The sequence below is a fragment of the Sphaerodactylus townsendi genome, linkage group LG04 (genome assembly GCF_021028975.2).
Source record: "Sphaerodactylus townsendi isolate TG3544 linkage group LG04, MPM_Stown_v2.3, whole genome shotgun sequence".
NCBI classification, from domain to species: Eukaryota; Metazoa; Chordata; class Lepidosauria; order Squamata; family Sphaerodactylidae; genus Sphaerodactylus; species Sphaerodactylus townsendi.
The window spans coordinates 142,406,349-142,428,516 of record NC_059428.1 but is presented as its reverse complement, the minus strand read 5'-3'; the positions used below and the strand labels follow the sequence as shown (position 1 = coordinate 142,428,516).

Below are 22,168 nucleotides of genomic sequence, written 5' to 3'. Positions count from 1 at the left end.
CTCTAAGAACAGAAGGATTACAGTTGAGAGATTTATGGGTTTGCCTCACAATGCAGCCGCGATTCAAGTTCTGTCGGTGGAGAGACAGGGGCACTGGAACAAAAAGAGATGCAGGGAACAAAGGGGCACTGATCAAAATCTACCTCTCAAGGAAGCCTAAATCCCTCTTCGGATTAGGAACGGCTTCGCCAGCCTTCAGTGAAAGGATGCTGACACTTTTTTTTTTGAATCGCAGCATTATTAATAAAGGACTGGGAAAGCACTTAACTGGCAGCTTGTAAATCCTTGAAGATAGAGGATGAGTGTCACAGGGGTGTCAGAAGCGAAGGAAAGCTCAAAGGAACATTGGGTTTGACCTTCATCTCCCACGTCTCCTGGCCGTCAGCGGTGGGAGCTCTGGTTTCAAAAAGCCGCCCTCCGTATACAAGCCACAGCCGGTGATAATTTGATATAGTGATAGGCAGGCAGCCAGCCTCTCTCGGATTGATCAGGGACATGCAACGCTTTTGCATCCACCCACCTTGTCCTGTATAAGTAGAGTTCTTTGTCTGTACTCCCATTCCTCCAGTATTGGTGAGATGATTACCTGCGCTCATCGCAACAATGAAGGGTTATTGCACAATCACATCAAACTCCAAATCAGTTCTTCCCAAGAGGCCAAACTGTGCAGGCATCAATACACCCATTCCCAATCAGATCTTCAACTGTGAGGAGAAAAAGAAGACGTTTATACCCCACCTTTCTCTTCGGTCAGGAGACTCCAGGTGGCTTACAAGCTCCTCTCCCTTCCCCTGCCCACAACAGACACCTTGTGAGGTAGGTGGGGCTGAGAGAGTTCAGAGAGGACTGTGATTAGCCCAAGGTCACCCAGCAGGAACATAGGAGTGCGGAAACACATCTGGTTCCCCAGATAAGCCTCCGCCTCTCAGGTGGGGTGAGAGAGTTCAGAGAGAATTCTGATTAGCCCAGGGACACCCAGCAGTGTTACCGACAGGAAAATAGAAAAAATATTTTCCTGAGCCTGCTACTGAACTACACTGGTTAAGGATCAGAGCAAAGAGACCAGTGTTGTCCAAAAGCCTCCACAAGGCTTGGAAAGAACGTGTATATACAAATGTGCTGATATTTCACATGGTTTCCTTCTTGCCTTTGTCCCTTTTAAGGTTTAATGTAAGCTCCCTCAATGTTGAATTTATTAGTTGCCCAATGTTTAGGATTATACTTTAGTTAATTTAAGGTTTTGTTACTGTTAATTTAGGATACTCTTGCTTATAGGTATATGTGCTTGTACTGTATTGGAGGTTCTTTAAGGTTTCCTCTAATGTTTAAGTTTAGAAATGTTATTTTAAATATCTGTATCTATGGGTAAAAGCAATAGCTTGCAACAGCTGATATTAAGAGCCAAGGAAGCTAGCCTTGGAATTCAGTTTGGGCCAACACCCAGTAGATCTCTTTAGCCGAAACAAAGACCCCTTTGGATTTACAAATTGAATCTGATGACGGCACCCCAGATATCCCAGCTGTTGAAGAACGTGCCAAGATCACCATTGGACCATTTGAACTTTCTTTTGTTGCGGGACTGAGGCGCGGGAGCCTCAGGTCATAACTCAAGGAAGCAGCCCATCTGATAACCAGATTCCTGGGTGCATTAAACAGGCTCACCCAGTTTTATGAATGGACTCTCTCCGCTATCCATTTCAGCACTAGCGTAAAGTCTCGCGGGAAGATGCCTGACAGCGAGATTTCATGGTCCCATTCACAAAGTTGTAATTGTATCTTTTCTTTTATGTGTTGATGTTTCTGTATTGTTGTACGGTAAGGGACCTGCCCCCTTACCTGCCCTCTTACCTGCCCCTTGCCCCTTTTGATGTTTGTGTATAAAAGTTCTAGCGCTTGGCTACGAAAGAGCGATTCCCCTGCCCGAGCTGTAGCAACAACTTCCGAATAAAATACTTTGCTTTTGAAGAACACCGGCTTCCTGCGCCTCACTACGTTGCCTGAGCTGAAATCACTTAATGTTACCCGAGCGGTAACAGCAGGAACGTAGGAGTGCAGAAACACATTTGGTTCACTCCATGGAGGAGTGAGGAATCAAACCTGGATCTCCAGATCAGAATCCACCTGCTCTTAACCACTACACAATGCTGGCTGTAGTGGTTGAGAGAATGTGGGGAGGGGGGCAATGCACCATCTAACCTGGGATTCTCTAATGGCTTCCCAAAGGCAAAAATACAGACCAACGAGTACCTTGCTACCGGCAGGCACCAGAAATCAGGGAAGTCGGATCAGACACGTCGAATGAATGACAGGCACTGAGATCAAGAATAGCACTACAATGACATAACATCTGGGAGGGTGCCAGCCTTTACCGCTGCCACCATCTTGCCACTGCCTCCATTGTCTCCAGTTAGGGACTGGAGAGACGGAAGCTGCTGTCCCTCCTCGTTTCTCAGGCATCTGGAAACACAGGCAAACTAAGCATGTCAAACAGGGCACAGGCATAGTGCAAATGTTGGGAGGTCCCATTGGGTCTGTGTGTTTTGAACACCTGGGAAATGAGGAGGAGCCACGCTTTCAAGGTGCCCTCCTGAGTGGCAATGGGAAACAGAAAGGTTGGCAGGGCAGCAAGTCCAGGCAGCGACCGTGTGCAGCTGGCGGGACTGCGCCGCTGAGGCCTTCTCCTCCACTCCCCTTCCCGAGCAAGGTCCACCATTCCCACCACTGGAAATTCTGGTTTGCCAGTTCAACACCATGCAAGTCAGATCCTCGGCGAGCTGGCTAGAAACATGCAGGAGGGAAATAAAGAAGTCAGACCTATTGTTCATCTGAAGCACTTAGCCTGCAGCTGTTGGAAAGGGGAGGTCTGCTAACTTGGGGTCTTGTGATCTCAAAATGAGGTAGCAGGCCAGCCCTAAACTATGTAATCTTTTTGGGCGGATCCATTAGCCCCTTCCGCACATGCAGAATAATCCACTTTCAATGCGCTTTGCAGCTGGGTTTGACTGTGCGGAATGGCAAAAATCCACTTGCAAACAATTGTGAAAGTGGACTGAAAGTGCATTATTCTACTTGTGCGGAAGGGGCAATTGTTTTGCATTTTATTCCTGGAGGACTTCCAAATGGTGGCAATGGAGGAAGATTCCATGCATGGATGAGTGGGGAGGGTTCTCTAGACGCCCCCACCTCTTGCGCCCAAAAGCAAAGCCATCCACAGAAGCGCCAACCTAGTCCTGCCATTTGGAAGAAATTACTTCCCTGTTCTATGCCCAATTTTTATTAAGCGGCTGGAGACATTGGGTAACGTTCAATCATGCCTTGAACGACAGATGCCTAATACCGGCAAGCTCTTGAGTTGGACCAAGACAGGTCATCAGTTCAAAATTATTACCAAAACATATTGCTCCTCCCCCCCCCCCCCCATTTCCCTCCGTGTTAATTTTTTTTTCAGATTTATGACCCTCCCTCTGCATTACGCACTGCTATCTTTTCAACTGCGGCCTTTCATCTCGGCTTCAGGTTGGGCCCTGAGCCCAAAATCGGTCCCTCGATGACCAAAATGAGATCAGCCCTAGGCAGGAGCCGAACGGGTCCTGATGCGAGAGCCGGATGGGACCCGAAGCCTCCTTCCTTCCAAACCAGAGCCTGCCAACTCCAGGTCTCTCTAAGTGCTTGCAAAAAACAACAACACTTGTGTCCCCGCATAGATGTGGTGGTTTGCAGCACCCCCCTGCCCCCCTCAGCTGTCACAGTTAATACCAAAACAGAAAAAAGGAGCGATTTAAAAAAGAGAAATCATTCCATTAACACCCCAAGCTTTGGCTCTTTTGTGAATACTCTTCTCTGCCCTTGCGTGCAGGTTGGGCACCAGAGTGTCCCCAGTCACATGGAACCTGGTGCGCCTTTTCCACGAGCAAAAGGCAGCCCAACCAAAGGTTTCTTTAAACTCCTACTCTCCCGGAGGCTTGAAGTAACGCGCCTGTCCCCCCCCCCCCCCCCGCTGCCCCAGCTCTTCATTTCCACTTTTTGCACCCCCTTCCCTCTGCAGAGTTCTCCTTTCGCTAGCTGGGAGCCAAATGCTCCGCAGTCCTCCAGACGTCGAGGGGCACTGCTGATTTATGTTTTTTTAATTATTTCCCCCCACCCCCTTCCCCCCACCTTCCCAGTCCAATAAAAATCACCGCCATCAATCCATCACTCTTCAGAAGGAAGGTCAATAAATCTGGGGGTGTGAAGTTCTGCGCTGTGCCGAAAGTAACATAATCTTGCATTTGCTAAAGTTGCTCAGTTTGGAAACTTGACGTTGCTCCCTCCGCCCCCCCTTCCCCATCCTCTCTCTGTGTGCCATATTTAACAGAAATGAAGCTTATGTTTCTCAAAGGGGGGAGGAATGAGTGACACTATCCCCCTGCCCTCGTTTTCTTGGTTATATTTAAAATAATTAACACCAGATTGAAACGCCCGCGTGGGACCCCGCCTGCTCTCCCGAACCTTAAGAAACAAGGGTCACTTCACAGGGTCTGTGTAAAATTTTGTTCAGAGACCGCGACGGACGTCTGGGCCTAATCCACCACCATGTTTTCGCGTGCACACCCCATCTGAAAAAATGCCTCACGAGCGTAGCCAAATTGAAACCCAGCAGAGAAAGCCCCTGGGGCTGCAGAATTTGGGGATTGGATATAGGTTCCCTCAAGGCACTGTTAAACTTCTAGCAAGACTTCTAAGTCTTTAACAGTCATCACCCAAAAGTTTTAAACTCGTCCCTGGGTTTGGCTCTGGGAAACAGATGCTGCACGTATTCCCTAAAAAAACAAACAAACCTGTGCCATTGAGAATGTGCAGAGTGCTTACATGCACAGCTCAACTGACGCTGGAGATGATCACAGAACGACCACGTTCAGGAGGCTTCATGGAGTAAGAGACAGAAGATGGATCGCCACCTCAGGCTGTCAAACGCAACAGGCAGGACCGCTTTGCAGTGGCAATGCTGAAACATAGGCGAAGTCCAAAGTGACTACTGACCGCTACACGACAACACAGTACTTCTGATGTGGAACAACGGCTCTTGGGTCAGGCTCAAATTAAATTTCCAGGCCACCTTTGAACCAGATACCTCTATTTTTGGGGAGGGGGGGGATCAAGCATTATTATAGGATGTCTTTCTCTACAGGGAGACCTCCTCTGGATCACTTTGAACCCAAATGGGAAGTCCCACACAGGAGTTTCATAAAGTGGAAGGTTATTTGGAAGCTGTTGCTCTAGGAGTCAAAGTTTAGTTTGCCCGCCAAAAAAACCAACTACACCATTTCCCAATTAAGAAGCGAAACCTTCCCCCTCCCTTTAGCTTTAAGCCCTTGTAGAGAGGGGCAGAAACACAGATGAGGGATATCAATTTTTGTCCTAGCAGTCAAAGGAGTGTTTGAGTGGCAGGAGAATTGGGACCATGGGAAGACCGAGCAGCCCCCAATTCAAGACTGCAGACTTAATCAACATCTGTTTCCTTTCAAAAGAATCCTTGTTGGATCCACTACTGCAATGGCAAAGTCAAGCCCTCTGACCACTGGCGTAATGCCCATTGGGCAAGGTGGGCAGCTGCCCAGGGCATCATCTTGTGAGGGGCATCAAAATGCTGGGTTCGTTTTTGGGTATTTTAGTGGTTTTCCATTTTTGGCCTGCAGGGAGCGCAGTTTTTAGGCTAGCGGCACCAAAATTTCAGCGTATCATCAAGAGACTGTCCTTATGCTACCCCTCAAGTTTGGTGAGGTTTGGTTCAGGGAGTCCAATGTTATGAACTCCCAAAGGGGGTGCCCCTATCCCCCATTGTTTCCAATGGGAGCTAATAGGAGATGGGGGCTACAGTTTCGAGGGTCCATAACTTTGGCCCCCCTGAACCAAACTGCACCAAACCTGGGGGGTATCATTAGGGCAGTCTCCTGATGAGACCCTGAAAGTTTTGAGACTGTGCCTTCAGAAATATGCCCCCCCAGCCTGCAACCCCCATTGACAGCAATGCAGAAAACTCAATGCAGAACAAAGATTCTTGGGCAAATTTCGGGATGTTCTTGCAGGGAGGGCATTCTTGCACCCCCTGCAGGCACCATGTCCTGGTGCAAAAAAAAATTGGTCGTGGTGGAGTGGCCGCCCATGGGGCATCCAACTCAGGTTTTGCCAAGGGCTACAGTTTGCCCAGGGCTGCCTCGTTACGCCCCTGCCTCTGACCTTCCTGCGTTGGAAGTAACAGTCACTGTTGCAAAAACCCTGTTTCATTTTTTCCAGAAACTCCTTTCTGCAACCAATCTATTTAATTATTTGCGAGGAACCCCATCCCCACCCCAAGCACTTTTTTAGGATCCTCCTTCTCATTTTTCCGAGATAATTTAAAAGCCCCAAGGCTGAAACTGGTGACCTTGGATGACTCTGAGCTGTTAAAAAAGGGGGTCTGTTTGCAGAAAGATACACAGACAGATGTAATCCTTTGGATCGTCATCCATCACTCCAGGTGTCTGGTTTTTTGGCAGTCCCAGTGACTTCCCACATCCTAGCCAAGGTGACTGCTAAAATTAGCACCAGATAGCCAGAGCGCCTCACACTGTACAAGAGCTCTTGGTTCTCCCCACTGAATGTAGATCTGTGTTTGGAAACTCCCTGGGACAGCAGGCAGAAGGCTCAGTGGATAAAAGTATGGGCCAGAGAGGAAGGGACTCCAGACACAGACATTAAGCTTCTGTTTTGCCCAGTGGTAGGATTCTAATAATTTTACAACTGGTTCATCCCATCCGCCATGGGGCCCCCCTCTGCCATGCATCCCCCCCTGCCACCCACTTACCTGCTGTAGAGAAACTTCTTGCGAGGGTGGAGGGGCAACGGGGCTTTGCTGCCACTGCTCTGAAAGCCCCCTCCTCCCCTGGGAGAGGGTGCAACGGGACTTTTAGCAACTCAGAGCAGACGGGCGGCAAAGCACCCACTGCTCCTGGGTCTAAAAGCTGCTTTCAACAACCGGTTCTCTGAACCCAACAAAAAAATTAGGTGCCGGTTCTACCGAACTGGTGCGAACCGGCTGAATCCCACCACTGGTTTTGCCGCACCAAGCTTGGTTATGAGAACAGCTGAAGTAGGACTCTCAGGCAGTAAAAAAACGATTTGAGCAGTCTGATTCATAAATGTCAAAGTATAATGTCAAAGAGACTTGAGCACTCACCAGTTCAGCGCAGTTCCTGACGGCCAGACACAATTTTTCAATAATCTGAAGATACCCACGTGAATTAGGATGTGTCCATTTACATGACTGCCCTGCTCTTTCACACAATTACAAATGCTTTTTGCAGCGGCCCCATCTCCACTTTAAAAGGAACATAGCTGAAATAAAAACAATTACGTTCGAGAGATTTTTGAGACTACTACTACCCGCCCTACCACAAACCTAGCCAAACTTTAGATTATTTCTTGTCAAATGCTGTGCATGTGAAAAAAAGAAGCCAATGCAATTTAGCTGACAGTGGCCCTTTGATGGAGTCATCCAGCTGCACTGGGGGCAGCAGTCAGATAACTGCCATCAATAAGTGAAACAATAAGTAATGATTGACAACAACTATCTGGAAGATCAACTGCAACACTGCAACATGCGGGTACATGTACTAATTAAGACTAATAAGAACAATAAAATCCTTCTCTTATTTGCTACCCTGTCCCCCAGCTCCTCCTGTGACCTTTAGATCACTGCCAGGGTATGCCTGAAAATGTCTTGCCAACTTGCAGTGCTGCAAAACTGCCATAAAGCACACCACTGGAAAAGGCAACAAGACACAATTTGTTCAGCTATGCAGTGTTGGTGGTTTCAACACTGTTGGCTTAATAGTAACACGGCCAAAACAACTTCAAATTGGGAGACCCACAGCCAGCTAAGCTAAGCAGATGGTGATTTCCACAAGGGAGCTGTTTGTTTTGGTCCCAATTTGAATTGACAAAGCTCTGGCTAGCCCGTGCCTCCTCCTCCTTCTCTCCCTCTCTTTCTCTGTGTGTGTGTGTGTGTGTGTGTGGGGTGGGATGGGTGTGAGTGAGTGAGTGAGTGAGTGAGTGAGTGAGAGAGAGAGAGAGAGAGAGAGAGAGAGAGAGAGAGAGAGAGAGTGAGTCAGGATTCAACTGCATCCAGTTGGCGAATCCTCTGCCAGCCCCGATATTCCTGGTCAGGCACATGGCCCTGCCAGTTATCATTCGGATTTCTCGCTGTAATCAGCCTGACACGCACACAGCCGGCAGGAAATATCGGGTGGCAGTTTGGGCTTGGAGGGGGGGGGGCAACTGGGAAGGGGGGGCGTTTGCTGGAAAATACTCACTGGAATGACACTGATAAATCTCAGGGTCCAGTCACAGCTTAGCCTGGGCCAAGAGGAGGTCTGGAGAGAGGAATTCTTAGATGACAATGAGCACAAGGGGGCAGTATTGGCCACAGACTGGGAAAGGGTGTGCGTGTGTGGGAGTGGGGGTGAGATAGCAAACTGAAACACTTGGTCAATCCCCAGATTATGACAGTCCCAGGTCTCCCGCCCCCTCCCACCAGCACAACATTTGCAAGGGCAAGTTATCCTGCCTATCAGATTTAAAGAGTAGCAACGTTTATTTCAACATGTCTGCATGGTAGCTCACTTCCTCAAATAGGTGGGGGAAATTATACTGGGAATCCTGATTCCCGTTTTAAGACCAGTTAAACTCGAGACCTCCACGGCATCTTGCGGCAGGAACTCAGACGTGCCAACTGCTCTTTTGTGTGAAGTCATTGCTCCTTTAGCTGATCCTAAACTTTTGCATTGCATTTTTATGCTCTGCTCGGCAGCAGCAGCAGCAGCAGCAGAAGGCCCTTGCTTTCACATCCTGCCTGTGAGCTCCCAAAGGCATCTGGTGGGCCACTGCAAGGAGCAGAGTGCTGGACTAGATGGACTCTGGTCTGATCCAGCAGGCTCTTTGTTATGTTCTTATGTTCATGGTGCTCTGTTCTTTTAGCCTCAGCTGCAGGGATATCAGCTTTTAATGGCTGATAATCTGGATCCTCCACTTTTATGTTCGCACCAGTCATAAGGTGGAGACCAAGCTAAGAAATCATAAAAATTACTTCTCTGTGGAGTGATCAAAATAGACATGTTCATGGCTGACTGCCTGTGAGTTGCTGAATGAATGAGAAAGCATTTTCTAAGCTCTCTTGTGCCTCCCCCGAACGCCACAGCCTGCGAAGTACAATGGTTAAGAGCAGGTGGACTCTGATCTGGAGAACTGGGTTTGAATCCCCGCTCCTTAACACGAGTGGCAGACTCTTACCTGGCGAGCCAGATTGGTTTCCCCACTCCTACATTCCTGCCGGGTATCTTTGGGCCACTCGCAGTTCTCTCCGAACTCTCTCGGCCCCGCCTGCCTCACAAGGTGTCTGTTGTGGGGAGAGGAAGGGAAGGAGTTTGCAAGCCACTTTGAGGCTCCTTGCTGGAGAGAAATCCAAACTCCTCCTCCTCCTTCTGGAGGGCACGGCTCTCTTCACCCCCTCAAAGGCTGCCGCACAAGAAACCACCTCCCTCCAGCGCCTCTTTCCTTTCAGCTCTGCAGAGAATGAGTCAATCTTGGCAGACAACTCCAAAAATCCAGGCACAACAATGTGTGTGGCAAGAATGGGAGGGGGGGGGGGGTGGGGGATGTGGGAAAGAAAGAGGTTATGCGGCTGGCCAAAACTTGGCCTCCCAAATTCCCCTGAGTGTTCCCCTGCGGCCTGTAATGCCCCTCGGGCCCAAAGATTGTGTGGGAACCAGACAGCACCAGCAACATCCCCCTGAGGCATAGCTATGGCTTGAGGCTGATACAAGACCCATTGCCATTGCTAGCCATGTGGGGCTGTCACCTGCCCCCACCCCACCCCCCAGCCATGGATGAAGCCATTCTTGGTTTCCATCAGACTTCAGAGGTCCGCCCAAGAATCTTTTCCTACAAAGCCCAGCAGAACGGCACCCCATGGCAATTCAAGCTCAGAATCATCGGGACCGTTTCTGCTGTCTTCTGCGTATCGAAGGGATCTCGATGTGACCGCAGGGACAAGGAGCGAGGATCGGGGCCACAGGGTGGGGAGAAGTTGACCACGGGATTAACTGGATCAGACCCCACTGTGACCAGCATCCATTTTTTTTAAAGGAGACTGGTCAGATGTTCCTGTATGTTCAGCATAAAACAGCTCCCTGCCGCATGTTGTTTGTCACCCACCATCCGGTACTCCAGTGGACTGGTCTGCCGGAAATGTCTGGTGTACTACCTTCAAACATGGAGGTTCTATTTCGTTGCAGCTGCCTCCGTAGTTTCCTTCAATCTCCTAAAGCCAAGCGACCATCCCCTTTGGTGAGGGCATGGTGAGCAGTTGGGAGCATTCTGTGCTCAAACACAAATTAAAAAGAAAACCTCACTGAAGACTCCATCACATTGCGGAGTGAGAAAAAGCTAACCCAACACCCACTATACCACACTCTCTGGATAACACACTCTGTCACAAGAGACTGAAACTTACCTTTCCCCAAACCAATTGTTCGGCATATCCCCATGGGGTGCGCATTTCCCACTGTGGTTCTCCTAAGGGAGTGGTAGAAATTTGCTCGGCTTGGGGAGGTTGGGGACTCTGGCAAAAACGAAAAGAAGTAAGGAACCAAATAAGGACAGTTTCGGCATGCAGAGACAGGAACTCCAGATGTCTAATTTGACCCTAGAAAAGTAATCATGGGCCCAAGTCCTGCCGAAGAGGGGGGTAACCATTTTCAAAGGTCCCCCCTCCGCTCCCAATTTGCTCTTTGTGCTAACAAGAGGCAAACACAGGAAATCTTCACATTTTCTGACTGGGGTGCTTTTGACCTTGGAGTAAGAAGAGTTAACCCCACACCTTCCCCACAGACTGGGCACCAAACTTCCCTTCCACAGGTTGCTTTTAAAAGCCCAAAGTACACTTTCTCATTTCCATTCACAGAACTCCCATTTCACATGCAGCCTCCCCATCACTGTGTGGTGTAGCAGAGAGACCCAGATTCCTATACTCACTCTACCTGAACTTCACTGGAGGGCATGACTTTGTGTAAGTCTATCAATTTTTACCCCGGCCCACCTCACAGGGCTGTGCTGAGGACATGATGTGTGGAGAGAGCCAGCGTGGCGTACTGGTTAAGAGCAGGTGCACTCTAATCTGGAGAGCCGGGTTTGAAAGCCCGCTCTGCCCCTTGAGCTGTGGAGGCTTATCTGGTGAACCAGATTAGCTTGTGCACTCCAACACGTGCCAGCTGGGTGACTTTGGCCTAGTCACAGTACCCACCTCACAGGGTGTTTGTTGTGGGTGGGGGGAAGGGAAAGGAGATTGTAAGTCCCTTTGAGTCTCCTTACAGGAGAGAAAGGGGGGATATAAATACAAACTCTTCTTCTTCTAATACATGCTGATAAAAGGCCACAGACATTTAGGGCATAGGGGTAGGGGGTGCGGGTGGGGTTAAATAGGACGGAAACCGGGCATGCATCTATTTCTATCAGAATGCTGTCAAGCGTCTTTCAAGGTGGGGCTGCCTCCCGCTTTATGGGGCAGCCAACCCCCCCACTCCACAACCCTCGGCTCTTCCCTCAGCACCCTCCACCACTGCACATTTCCCCCTCTCTCGTGAGTTGCCCGTTCTTTGTCTCTTCACAAATAGCCTTGGCCCCGAGCCGGGCTCTTTTTACATGCGAAGCCGGCTGCTGCAGCTTTGGAGCCAGCGGCTGGCGCTGGGTGCCAGGGAGCAGCAGAGAACCGGTCCCTGCCAACAATCTTCTCTCCGGCTCCCCGTAGGAGTGTGCCAAGTCTCCGCCGTGCCCCTTGCCAATTCCAAGAGAAAGAGGCAAAGAAGTCCCGTACAATAGGAGGTTTATGGGGCCGGGCAGGCACCTGACATTTGGGAGGTTGCTCTCTTAACCCCCTTAATCCCCCCCCCCCTTACTGGAGTGTCATCTTTTTTTCTTCAGTACATTAAAAGGCGAGGGGGGGGGGCTGCAATGTGCAACAGCTGGGCCTGATGCTTTCCAGGAGATGAACTCATGAACAACTGTTCAAAATAACTTCATTCGGGTGGCCATTCGATCAGGCTGCTGTAGTGCAAGCCATTAACCCCAAGCAGAACTGTCCAGACTGAAGAAGAAGAAGGAGGAGGAGGAGGAGGAGGAGGAGGAGGAGGAGGAGGAGGAGGAGGAGGAGGAGGAGGAGGAGGAGGAGGAGGAGGAGGAGGAGGAGGAGGAGGAGGAGAAGAAGACGAAGAAGAAGAAGAAGAAGAAGTAGTTGTTGAGCTGTGGAGGCTTATCTGGTGGACCAAATTAGCTTGTGCGCTCCAACGCAAGCCAGCTGGGTGACCTTGGGCTAGTCACAGTTCTTTGAAGCTCTCTCAGCCCCACCCACCTCACAGGGTGTTTGTTATGGGGGGTGGGGAGGAGGAGATTGTCAGTCCTTACAGGAGAGAAAGTGGGGATATAAATCCAAATTCTTCTCCTCCTTGTTCTGGTGGGTTTTCCGGGCTGTGTGGCCGTGGTCTGGTAGGTCTTGTTCCTAACATTTTGCTTGCATCTGTGGCTGGCAAGGGAAAGTGAGGATGGGTATGAGTCTGAAATTGTGTGCATCGAGGAATGCTGTAAATTTCGTTGTGCGTGCACAATGACAATAAATGCTTATGCTTATAGATCTTCAGAGGTGTAGCACACAGGGAAGTCCGTTACTGTCAGAATCCCAAAAACTGAAACAAACTCATGTGTAAGAAGAGCAGTTTATTCAGAGATGTGGATCTTCCCTGGACAAAGCCAGAACTGACTTTGCCCACGCAAAATCCAGTAATTAAAACAGCTTGCACCCCCCAATCCTGGGAAAGCGCACCTAACAGTAACTGTAAGAAAGATAACAGCGAAGATGCCCAGTCACTGACCTTGGCCAGCACCTGGGAAGTGAAATCACACACAAGAAACAGTCAAAAGGCAGACAGTAAGGCATTTAACCCATTCCACCACCACCCCATCTTACAGAAAGCAGCATAAGCAAATCCCCAATTCTAACAGGCCTCCTGACAGTTACACACTGTGTTGGGAACAAGATCCACCAGACCACGGCCACACAGCCCAGAAAACCCACCAGAACCAGTGGAATCCAGCCGTGAAAGCTTTCAACAATACATCTTCTCCTTCTTCTTCATCTCCTCACCTTGACTTGTGGCCCCCCAAAGACTCTTCGCCAGACTGTAGGCCTAGCAGATACCCAACCCATTCTAAGTGGGAAGGGTTTCAGACTCTGCAAAACCAGCTCCCATGGGGTAAGGGGGCCATCCCCTCCCGGAGCCCCACAGCATTCAAACATAAGCCAGCACTTCTGTCTCTGCTGTTCTTTTCTGTGCAACATCTCCTGGCCAAAGCATTCGGAAGTGGCTTCTCCTTGGCCTGGAAGAGATCTGACCTCATGATCCTTTTCTGAGCCCGTTGTCTTGATGAGTAATCGCGAGAAACAAAATGAAACCCGATCAGTGCCGAGATGACACCTGCCGGCTCTTGTCTCCCTCGCTTCGGAGTGGCCCATTACATCATGTCTTCAGCGGGCCGGCGAGAAAGCGCAAATCTCTTCGGAAAAGGCAGCTGCTCGGCTGTCTAGGAAGTGGTATTAACTTCAGTCTGACCAGAGTTTCTCTCCCAAAAAAGGGCCTGTCTCGTTACCGCCTCCTCGTTTGAGGATCCCCACCACTCTCCGGCTCTTGGGGGGGTTCATTATCTGCCTTTTAACCAAGTCGATTTAAATACAGTTCAAATCCCTGCACCTTTTCGCCTCAATCTCAGCAACGGTGTGCTGCTAGGATGACCTCGCGGTGGAATTGATTCATCAGGGGGTTCTGCTGCAGAATCCCCCCATCACTGGGGAGGGGGCTGCCAGTTCCGTTGACTATAAAGTCACGATAACCACAGAGCAGCCATGTTCACACACTGTGTACATCAAACCCCACAGTTAGAAGGGCAACTTTTTTTATTTGAACGCTTGCAACGGCAGTCCTGTTTCATCTCCCCGTTTGCCGGTCCCCCCCCCCCCCACCCCGGAATCTATATTTAAGAGGGGCTCTTGCATTCTGCGCACATGGACACACGCACACACGCAAATAATGGGGAGAGAACGGGCAGCCATTCAGATTCCCAGACATCCTGGCTCTGCAGATGTTTTCCTAAACAAACATCCCTCTGGGATTGTCTCTGGCAATCATAGAAGGATCTCTCCCCTGGCTCCCTGAGCTTAAGCATACAGGGACCGACCTCTGCTCCAAGCCAATGGTCACACGGAAGCCACCAGTGTCTTGGGAAAGCTGCTTCAGCCAAAACAAAGAGGAGTCTAGCAGCACCATGCTGTCCCTCGGCTTGGTTCCCCCCACCGATATCTCTCAGCCCCACCTACGTCACAAGGTGTCTGTTGTGGGGAGAGAAAGGAAAGGAGCTTGTAAGCTGCACTGAGTCTCCTTTTAGGAGGGAAAGGGAGAGGATATAAAATCCAAACTCCTCCTCTTCTTCAAATGAATACATTCTCCTCCTCTTTATACAATCACCCTGGTAGACTGCATCCAACCACCACTGATGGGCCAATGAATTGTCCCCCTCCCACTGTCCAGTTGTATATTTTTGCCCTCTTTGCTGACCAAACAACATTGCCCTCGCCTCTCTGAATGGGGGCTCTCCCAGAGCATCTGAGAGCGTTAAGCTGGGAACAGGGTGGAGGACACCACATGAAACAGAACCCCGAGCCTCTGAGTGCACCGGATTTCAATCTCTTCGGGAAACTATTTTGGGCTTTAATTAGGGCAGATTGGCGGAGCTGAACAGCTGACTTTGGTGTCAAAATCTCGCCTCCCTGATGTCAAATCCCATTTTTAAAAAGATGACTCGGGCCAAGAATGATAAGGGTCCACTCCATACAAAGCAGATTTTAAAATGTCCTTGTGGGCCCAGGGAAATTAAGCCTGCGGGGATGGACTGCCTTTTATTTGGTATGACAGCGTTTTCATCTCTGGCCCAAAGGTGTCAGAATACACCTGCCTGGGATGGGATTTCCCTAGAAATCCTCGAAACGACACACATGATGCATTTAACATATTGATCCCCCACCTCTATGGTCAAGCTGGTATAGCTCAAAACAGTTAAACCCCAATTAAAAACAAACCGAGACTCAATTAACAATTAAAAGCAGTTTTACAAGAAACTTCATCTCAATGCAAGCGGTACAACCACCAATCAGACAGGATCAGACAGATAAAAGTGTGTCAAATGCCTGGGTAACAGAAAGCTGTTCAATTTAACAAGCTAAGTGCCATTTGAGCTGCTGTGAGGGAGGCGGGGGGGGGGGAGAGGTCTCTAGCGAAGGTGCCGCTGCGGAGAAGGCCCTGTTCCTAAATCTTGCAACTTTCTCCTCCCACAGTTGAGGCGTCCAGAGCTGTGCCTGTACCGCCAACCTTAATTGCTGGTAAACACCTACAGAAGAAGTCAGAGCAGGTCAGACCCACTGAATACATCACTGAGCAAGCTTCAGTGTTCCACAGAACTCTTCTTCAGGGTGGATGGAATGGGAGACACAATAGGAGTCCAGGCCTAACCTTAGCCAGAGTTCCTGTCGGCCGATCACATTGAAATCTGTTGCCATTCCCATTCTCTAGTCGAACTCCCATACTGCTTGGAGACCACAGTTCAAACCCCCAAGAAACTCATTTGCTTGTCCTCACAGCCAGGGTGTCGTGAGCCTAAAATGGGGAAGGGAACGCCACGCATGCCAAGGGTGGGATGAAAATGCACTCAGTAGATAAACGAACAGCGGTGGAATTTGGCTGGCTGGCATCAGCCGATCTGATAAAAAGCGTAAATTCAGCCTGGCACAACCACTTTGGTATATCTCCACAGTCGCTCGCCCGGCTTCACAGAGCGATTCTTTGTCGCTCGGGAGAGGCAGGATCCCAGGAAACGCTTTCACGGCACGGCTGGCGTCGGCGTGCGCCAAGAAATGGCTGGCCATTTGCGGGGGGAAGTTGGCTGTTGGCATTCTCAGCCCAAGTGTGCACAATTTTGTTTTTCTAATCCAGCCGGGTTCAAAGTGGAGGGGCTGGCCCTGGACGCAGCTGCGGCTGTCTGAATTCGAACAGGTGACGGGCGCAGCTGTCCTTTCAGCGTAGCCGTTCCAAGAGGAGGGAAGGGGAGCGCTCTGCCACTGCCTCGCTGAGAACCGCATTAACCCTCGAGGGTTTTCGGCACTATGCTGACCACACTGCTTAACCTCTGCTGTGAGTCACCGTCTCCCTCTTTCCTGCAGAAGAACCTCAGATCTACACCGGAAAGTCATTCTATGGCAGGGGTAGGGAACCTGCGGCTCTTCTGCCCTTGCACTGCGGCTCCACGAGCCGAGCTGCCGGCCCCATCCTTGCCCGCCCTGCAGGCAGCAGGGGGGGCACACCAACTGCCCACGGTCGGCTGGGCCGTGCCGCGGGCTTCCCCTCTCGCCCGCCCCGTTGGAGCGAGGTGGGCGCTTTCCCGGCGGCCGGCGAGGCTGAGCCACCGGCTTCATCCTTGCCCGCCCTGCAGGCAGCAGGGCGGGCGCACCAATGGCCCGCGGCTGGCTGGGCCACGCTGCGGGCTTCCCCTCTCGCCCGCCCCGTTCGAGCGGGGCGGGCGCTTTCCCGGCAGCCGGTGAGGCTGAGCCGCTGGCCCCATCCTTGCATCCATGCGCTTCTCAGAATGAGCGGAGTAAAAGGTTAAAAAAACCCAATATATATATAGTGTTATCTTTATTTTAAATGTCAGAAATTATTTGCGGCTCCAAGTGTTTTCTTTTCCCGTGGAAAACGGGTCCAAATGGCTCTTTGAATGTTAAAGGTTCCCTACCCCTGTTCTATGGGTTCCCTTCGTTTCTGTGTTGCGAGCCATGCCAAAACAAAGGAGAACGTTCCAGTGGTTTGATTTGTGTCTGGTGGGTGGCTTTCGCTGATGGCTTCCGCTGTTTCCCAGAAGAGTAGGTTTTGGATTTATACCCTGCTTTTCTCAACCACAAGGGGTCACAAAGCAGCTTACAAAATCTTTCCCTTCCTGTCCCCACAACAGACCCCTTGAGGTAGGTGGGGCTGAGAGAGTTCGGAGAGAACCGTGACTGGCCAGAGGTCAGCACACTTCAGGTGGAGGAGAAGGGAAACAGATCCGGTTCACCAGATTAGAGTCTGCTGCACATGTGGAGGAGCGGGGACTCCAACCCACTTCTCCAGATGAGAGTTCACTGCTCTTAACCATGACACCTCGCTGGTCCCCCAAGAGGAAGACCTTTGACCTTTGCAGCTAGGTAGGACCCTGACCTGTTCTGAAAAGTTTCCCCCAGTTCTGTTTCCCCAAAATGGGACACCTGCTGTGATAGGGCCTTACCACCACACCCCAGTGGTCAACATTTCCCTGTCTTCTATCTACAGTGTCTTCCTTACAGCCCTGAGCCACTCTATCCCACCTGGCCTTGTTTTCTAGAAGAACAGTTTGGATTTATATCCCTCCTTTCTCACCTGTAAGGAGACTCACAATCTCCTTTCCCTTCCCCCCCCCCCCCCACAACAAACACCCTGTGAGGTGGTTGGGGCTGAGAGAGCTCTGAAGAACTGTGACTAGCCCAAGGTCACCCAGCTGGAGTGTGTTGCAGTGCACAGGCTAATCTGGTTCCCCAGATAAGCCTCCACAGCACACGTGGCAGAGCAGGGAATCAAACCGGGTCCTCCAGATTAGAGTGCACCTGCTCTTAAGCACTACACCACACCGGCTCACCTCTTTGCTCCCTGTACAACTCCAAAAATAACGGAGAGGTGGTGTTCACTTCCAGGCCTCTGTGAGTAGCTCTCCTGGGATCCTTTTCGCCCTCGGGGGTCAACAGTTGTACACGGCCGCCATAAGGTAGTCTTCATGGGGACGATAAGCCGTGTCTGCCTTCAGACTGCTGGAGGACCCACTGTGAATTCTCCCCGAAGCAAATCACATGACAACTAGTTGAGGAGAGTTCTAGGCTCGTTTTCCACCCCATGCATTTGTTTTCAGCATGCCGATCTTTCTACCTGCAGAGGAAACATTCACACATTCACTGCAGTCAGAAATGGCACAGCAAATCCCAACTCTGTTGTGACACTTGCTGGGTGACCCCGAGCCAGCTACACACACTCAGCTGGCCCTATCCCCACAAGGCTGTCCTGAGGACAAAACAGGGGCACTACATACGCAGCCCTCCGTTCCCTGGACGAGGAGGGAGAAGAAGAAGAGCTTGGATTTATACCCCACCTTTCTCTCCTGTCAGGGGATCAAGGTGGCTTACAAGCTCCTTTCCCGAGGTTGGTGGGGCTGAGAGAGTTCTGAGGGAACTGTGACTAGCCTAAGGTGACCCAGCAGGAATGTAGGAGTGCGGAAACACAGCTGGTTCACCAGATAAGCCTCTGCCGCTCAGGTGGAGGAGTGGGGAATCAAACCTGGTTTTCCAGATTAGAATCCGCCTGCTCTTAACCATGCTGGCTCTGGAGCCATTACTAGACGTGGGGAAACCTGAGGAGTTCTTCGACAATGCACACATGTCCGAATCGGGAGAACCAAGACTGCCGCCACAAACCAGGCATCCTCAGAGTATTGTCATGGGTGAGATGTCAGAAAAGTCTCTAAGCAGTGTTGTGTTCTTTCAGGGGTGGGTTCTGATGTGTGGCTTCCTTCCAGCTCTCTGCTGCTCAACACTCCCTTGACTCCCCCACCCCTCCAGCTGCAAAATTGATGTCTGAAAGAACTGAAGTCACAACCATCTCACCAGTTTGGTACCTTAATATTCTCCCCTCCCACCAGCGTTGGTTTGTCTTGATAAAAAGAAAGGGGGAAGAAATAGGACGGGGTGGGGGGTGGGGAAGCCTCCTTCCAAAAGGACGGCCAGTGTTCCTCTCTTTCAAAAATAAATTAAAACGAAATCCCTCCCAGCCCCCTCCTTCCCGCCAACACGGCCTGGGGCAGATGTCCCTTTAAATATCACCACCTCATTGAGATGCAAATACGTTAATGCCCAATAATGCTCTCGCAGCTGCAGAGAAGAGCCGCCCGCCCGCCCCCTCCCCAGCCGAAGCAAGTTTCTTCCCCAAACATGAATAAGAATCTGAGGATACAGGTGCAAGATGCCCAGGCAGCGGCACAAGTTGGTTTTTAATAAGGCTGTTTGGGACTGTCACGGGAAGGGGGGGGAGAGACATGGAGGGCACCTTATAGCCCCTCGACAGCACCCGATGGATCGTTGGGACAAGGTCCTAATCTTATACACGTGCCCTCGATTGTGCCCCTCCACACAACATTTCTTGGTGTCTTGCCCTTGGGAATCTGCCAGTGGAAATCAAGATTCACCACCACCACAGAAGGAGCTGGACACCGGCCAGCCGACAGGCCATGAATTATCCCTTGTGAAGCTTCTAAGATCAGAAATAAACATGGAAGCCCAGGTGCCCCACTGAAAGAAAGTTAGGCTGGGAAGGCATCGTTCGTCCAATTAAGACGTTTGCTGCTCAGTCCGATAACTAGACCCCTGCCCCTTCCTCCACTAAAGCAAAGCTCTCTTTTTATTCCCTTTGCCTTGCATCGAAAGCCAGAAGAAGAATTAAAAGAGTTTGGATTTACACCCTGACTTCCTCCCCTGTAAGGAGTCTCAAAGCAGCATACAAACTCCTTTCTCTTCCACCCCACACCACAAGACACCCTGTGAGGTAGGTGGGGCTGAGGGAGTTTGGAGAGAACCGTGACTAGCCCAAGGTCACCCAGGAGGCTTCATGTGTATGAGCAGGGGAAAAAAATCCCGTTCACCGGATAACAGTCCGCTGCTCATGAGGAGAAGTGGAGAATCAAACCCGGTTAACGGTTGGAATGGGTCCAGAGGAGGGCAACCAAAATGGTCAAAGGTCTGGAATCCATGCCCTACGAGGAGAGACTTTAGGGAGTTGGGGATGTTTAGTTTGGTGAAGAGAAAGTTAAGAGGTGACATGAAAGCCATGTTGAGAATATTTGAAGGGATGTCATGTTGCTGAGGGAGCAAGCTTGTTTTCTGCTGCTCCAGAGACTGGGACCAGGAGCAATGGGTTCCAGGTGAAAGAAATGAGATTCCACCTAAACATCAGGAAGAACTTCCTAAGGGCTGTTTGACAGTGGAATTCACTGCCTCGGAGTGTGGTGGAATCTCCTCCTTTGGAGGTTTTTAAAGAGAAGCTCGATGGCCATCTGTCAGGGGTGCTGATTGTGTGTTCCTACATTGCAGGGGTTGGACTGGATGGCTCTTGGGGTCCCTTCCCACTCTATGATTCTACTGATTGGCCCAGATGCTTTGGGTTTCAGAAATTCTAGAAAAACTAGTGAAAAGTGGGAAATCAGGAAACCAAGACGTTGTAGGTTTGTTCACCAACGAAAGCGAGGGCCCACCCAGGCTGTTCAGTACCAGGCAAAGGCAGCTGCAAATTAAAAAAAAAAATCATGGGGACAGTACCGCAGGTGGCTCTTCCATCAACAACTGCCACAGCTGCAGATGCTGCTGCTCGACTGCCCGCAGACGGAGCGCAAGAATGTTAACTAATGAACTGAAGAGAGGAAGAATTCAAGAAAAGTCTCTGAGCGTGTAACGGATGAAGGAAGAGAGAACAGGATACCCGGAGAAAACCTTCTACCGATCCATTAAAACTAGACGACACAGCTGCCAAAGATCCAATACTAATCCCACGGTGTCAAAGCCACACACACACATACACACATGCAGAGTTTTTGTCTCTACCCATTTGCCATCACTGCCCTGCAAGCAGTGCTGTACCGCCCATTGGGCAAAGTGGGCAGTTGCCCAAGGTGCAGAAATTTTTCGCCACATGGCGGAGCCTGATTTCTAAGACCCGCTCACTCTGACTAAGCCATGCCCACAAGCCACCAGAGGCAGAGAAGGAGGGCAGGGAGCTCCGCCTCTGGTGAACTTGGGCTGCTGGGGCCGTTCGGGAAGGGTGAGTGCCGCAACCAGGCTGCTCCACCCATGGGGGGGGGGGCATCAAACTCAGGTTTTGCCCAGGGCACCAGTTTGTCTAGGTATGCCACTGTCTGAAAGTGCCTCAGACCTTGCCCTCGCTTGCCCTTAATGGCCACATCTGTATACCGTTCTGGTTGCCGTGTTTAAAAAAGGACACTGTAATGCTGGACAAGGAGGGGAAAAACAGCATCGGAAATGACGTTGAGGTCGGAACCCCTTCCCGACAAAGCAAGGCTAAAAAGTTTGAGGTGTGTTAATTTAGAGATAGGTCAACTCTCAGGGGATGTGACAGACACTGATAACATTATGCTCAGCCAAGGACAGAACTGTTTCTCCTTCTCCAGTAAAACCCACGGGTGTCCAGTAAAATGGATGGGCTGCACATTCAGGCCAGACAAAAGGGAGTTCCTTCTTCACTCAAAAAGAATCGGTGAGTGTGGGAAGTCACACCCAATTTACAGTGACTACAGGGAACACCATGTCCAGGAGCAGTATCCAGGGGAGGCGGCAGCAGCCCAGGGAAATTTTGGCTTCTCCGCTCGACTCGTTGGAAACATAAGAGTCACAGAATCATAGAGTTGGAAGAGGCCCCACGGGCCATCAACTCCAACCCCCTGCCAAGCACAATCAAAACACTCTCGACATATGTTCATCCAGCCTCTGTTTAAAAACCTCCCAAGAAGGAGACTCCACCACTCTCTGAGGCAGTGAATTTCACTATCCAACAGCCCTGACAGTGAGGAAGTTCTTCCTAATGTTTAGCTGGAATCTCTTCTCCTGCACCTTGAATCCATGACTCCGTGTCCTAGTCTAGTGGGAAAGCAAGTGGAGTATATATACCTGCTGGAGTGTTCAGGCAAAGAACAGACAATGGTTCTTTCCCCCACCCTGGACTCTCCAACAGGTATATATACTCAGCCAAGGACAGAACTGTTTCTCTCTCTCCACTTGCTTTCCCACTATCAGATCCTCTGAAGATGCCAGCCACAGATGCAGGCGAGACGTCAGGAGAGAATGCTGCTAGAACACGACCATGCAGCCCGGAAACCACACAGCACCCCAAACATTGGACAGTTCAGCACCACGTGGTAACATTTGCTAACTTGCTAG

General features: G+C 50.5%; 1 protein-coding gene across 3 annotated transcripts in view; it reads right to left on the bottom strand.

Annotated features, from left to right (window-relative positions):
• Nucleotides 1–22,168, bottom strand: part of CIAO3 (cytosolic iron-sulfur assembly component 3) — a 49,911-nt gene that overhangs the window by 21,641 nt on the left and 6,102 nt on the right. For all 3 annotated transcript variants that reach the window (XM_048494476.1, XM_048494477.1, XM_048494478.1), the window contains exons 4-7: nucleotides 17,818–18,101; nucleotides 10,529–10,636; nucleotides 7,196–7,353; nucleotides 4,818–4,984 (exon numbers count right to left, since the gene is read on the bottom strand). In XM_048494476.1, the coding sequence (XP_048350433.1) occupies nucleotides 4,818–4,826 (9 nt within the window). In that variant the 5' untranslated portion in view covers nucleotides 4,827–4,984; nucleotides 7,196–7,353; nucleotides 10,529–10,636; nucleotides 17,818–18,101. The remainder of the gene's footprint in view (nucleotides 1–4,817; nucleotides 4,985–7,195; nucleotides 7,354–10,528; nucleotides 10,637–17,817; nucleotides 18,102–22,168) is intronic.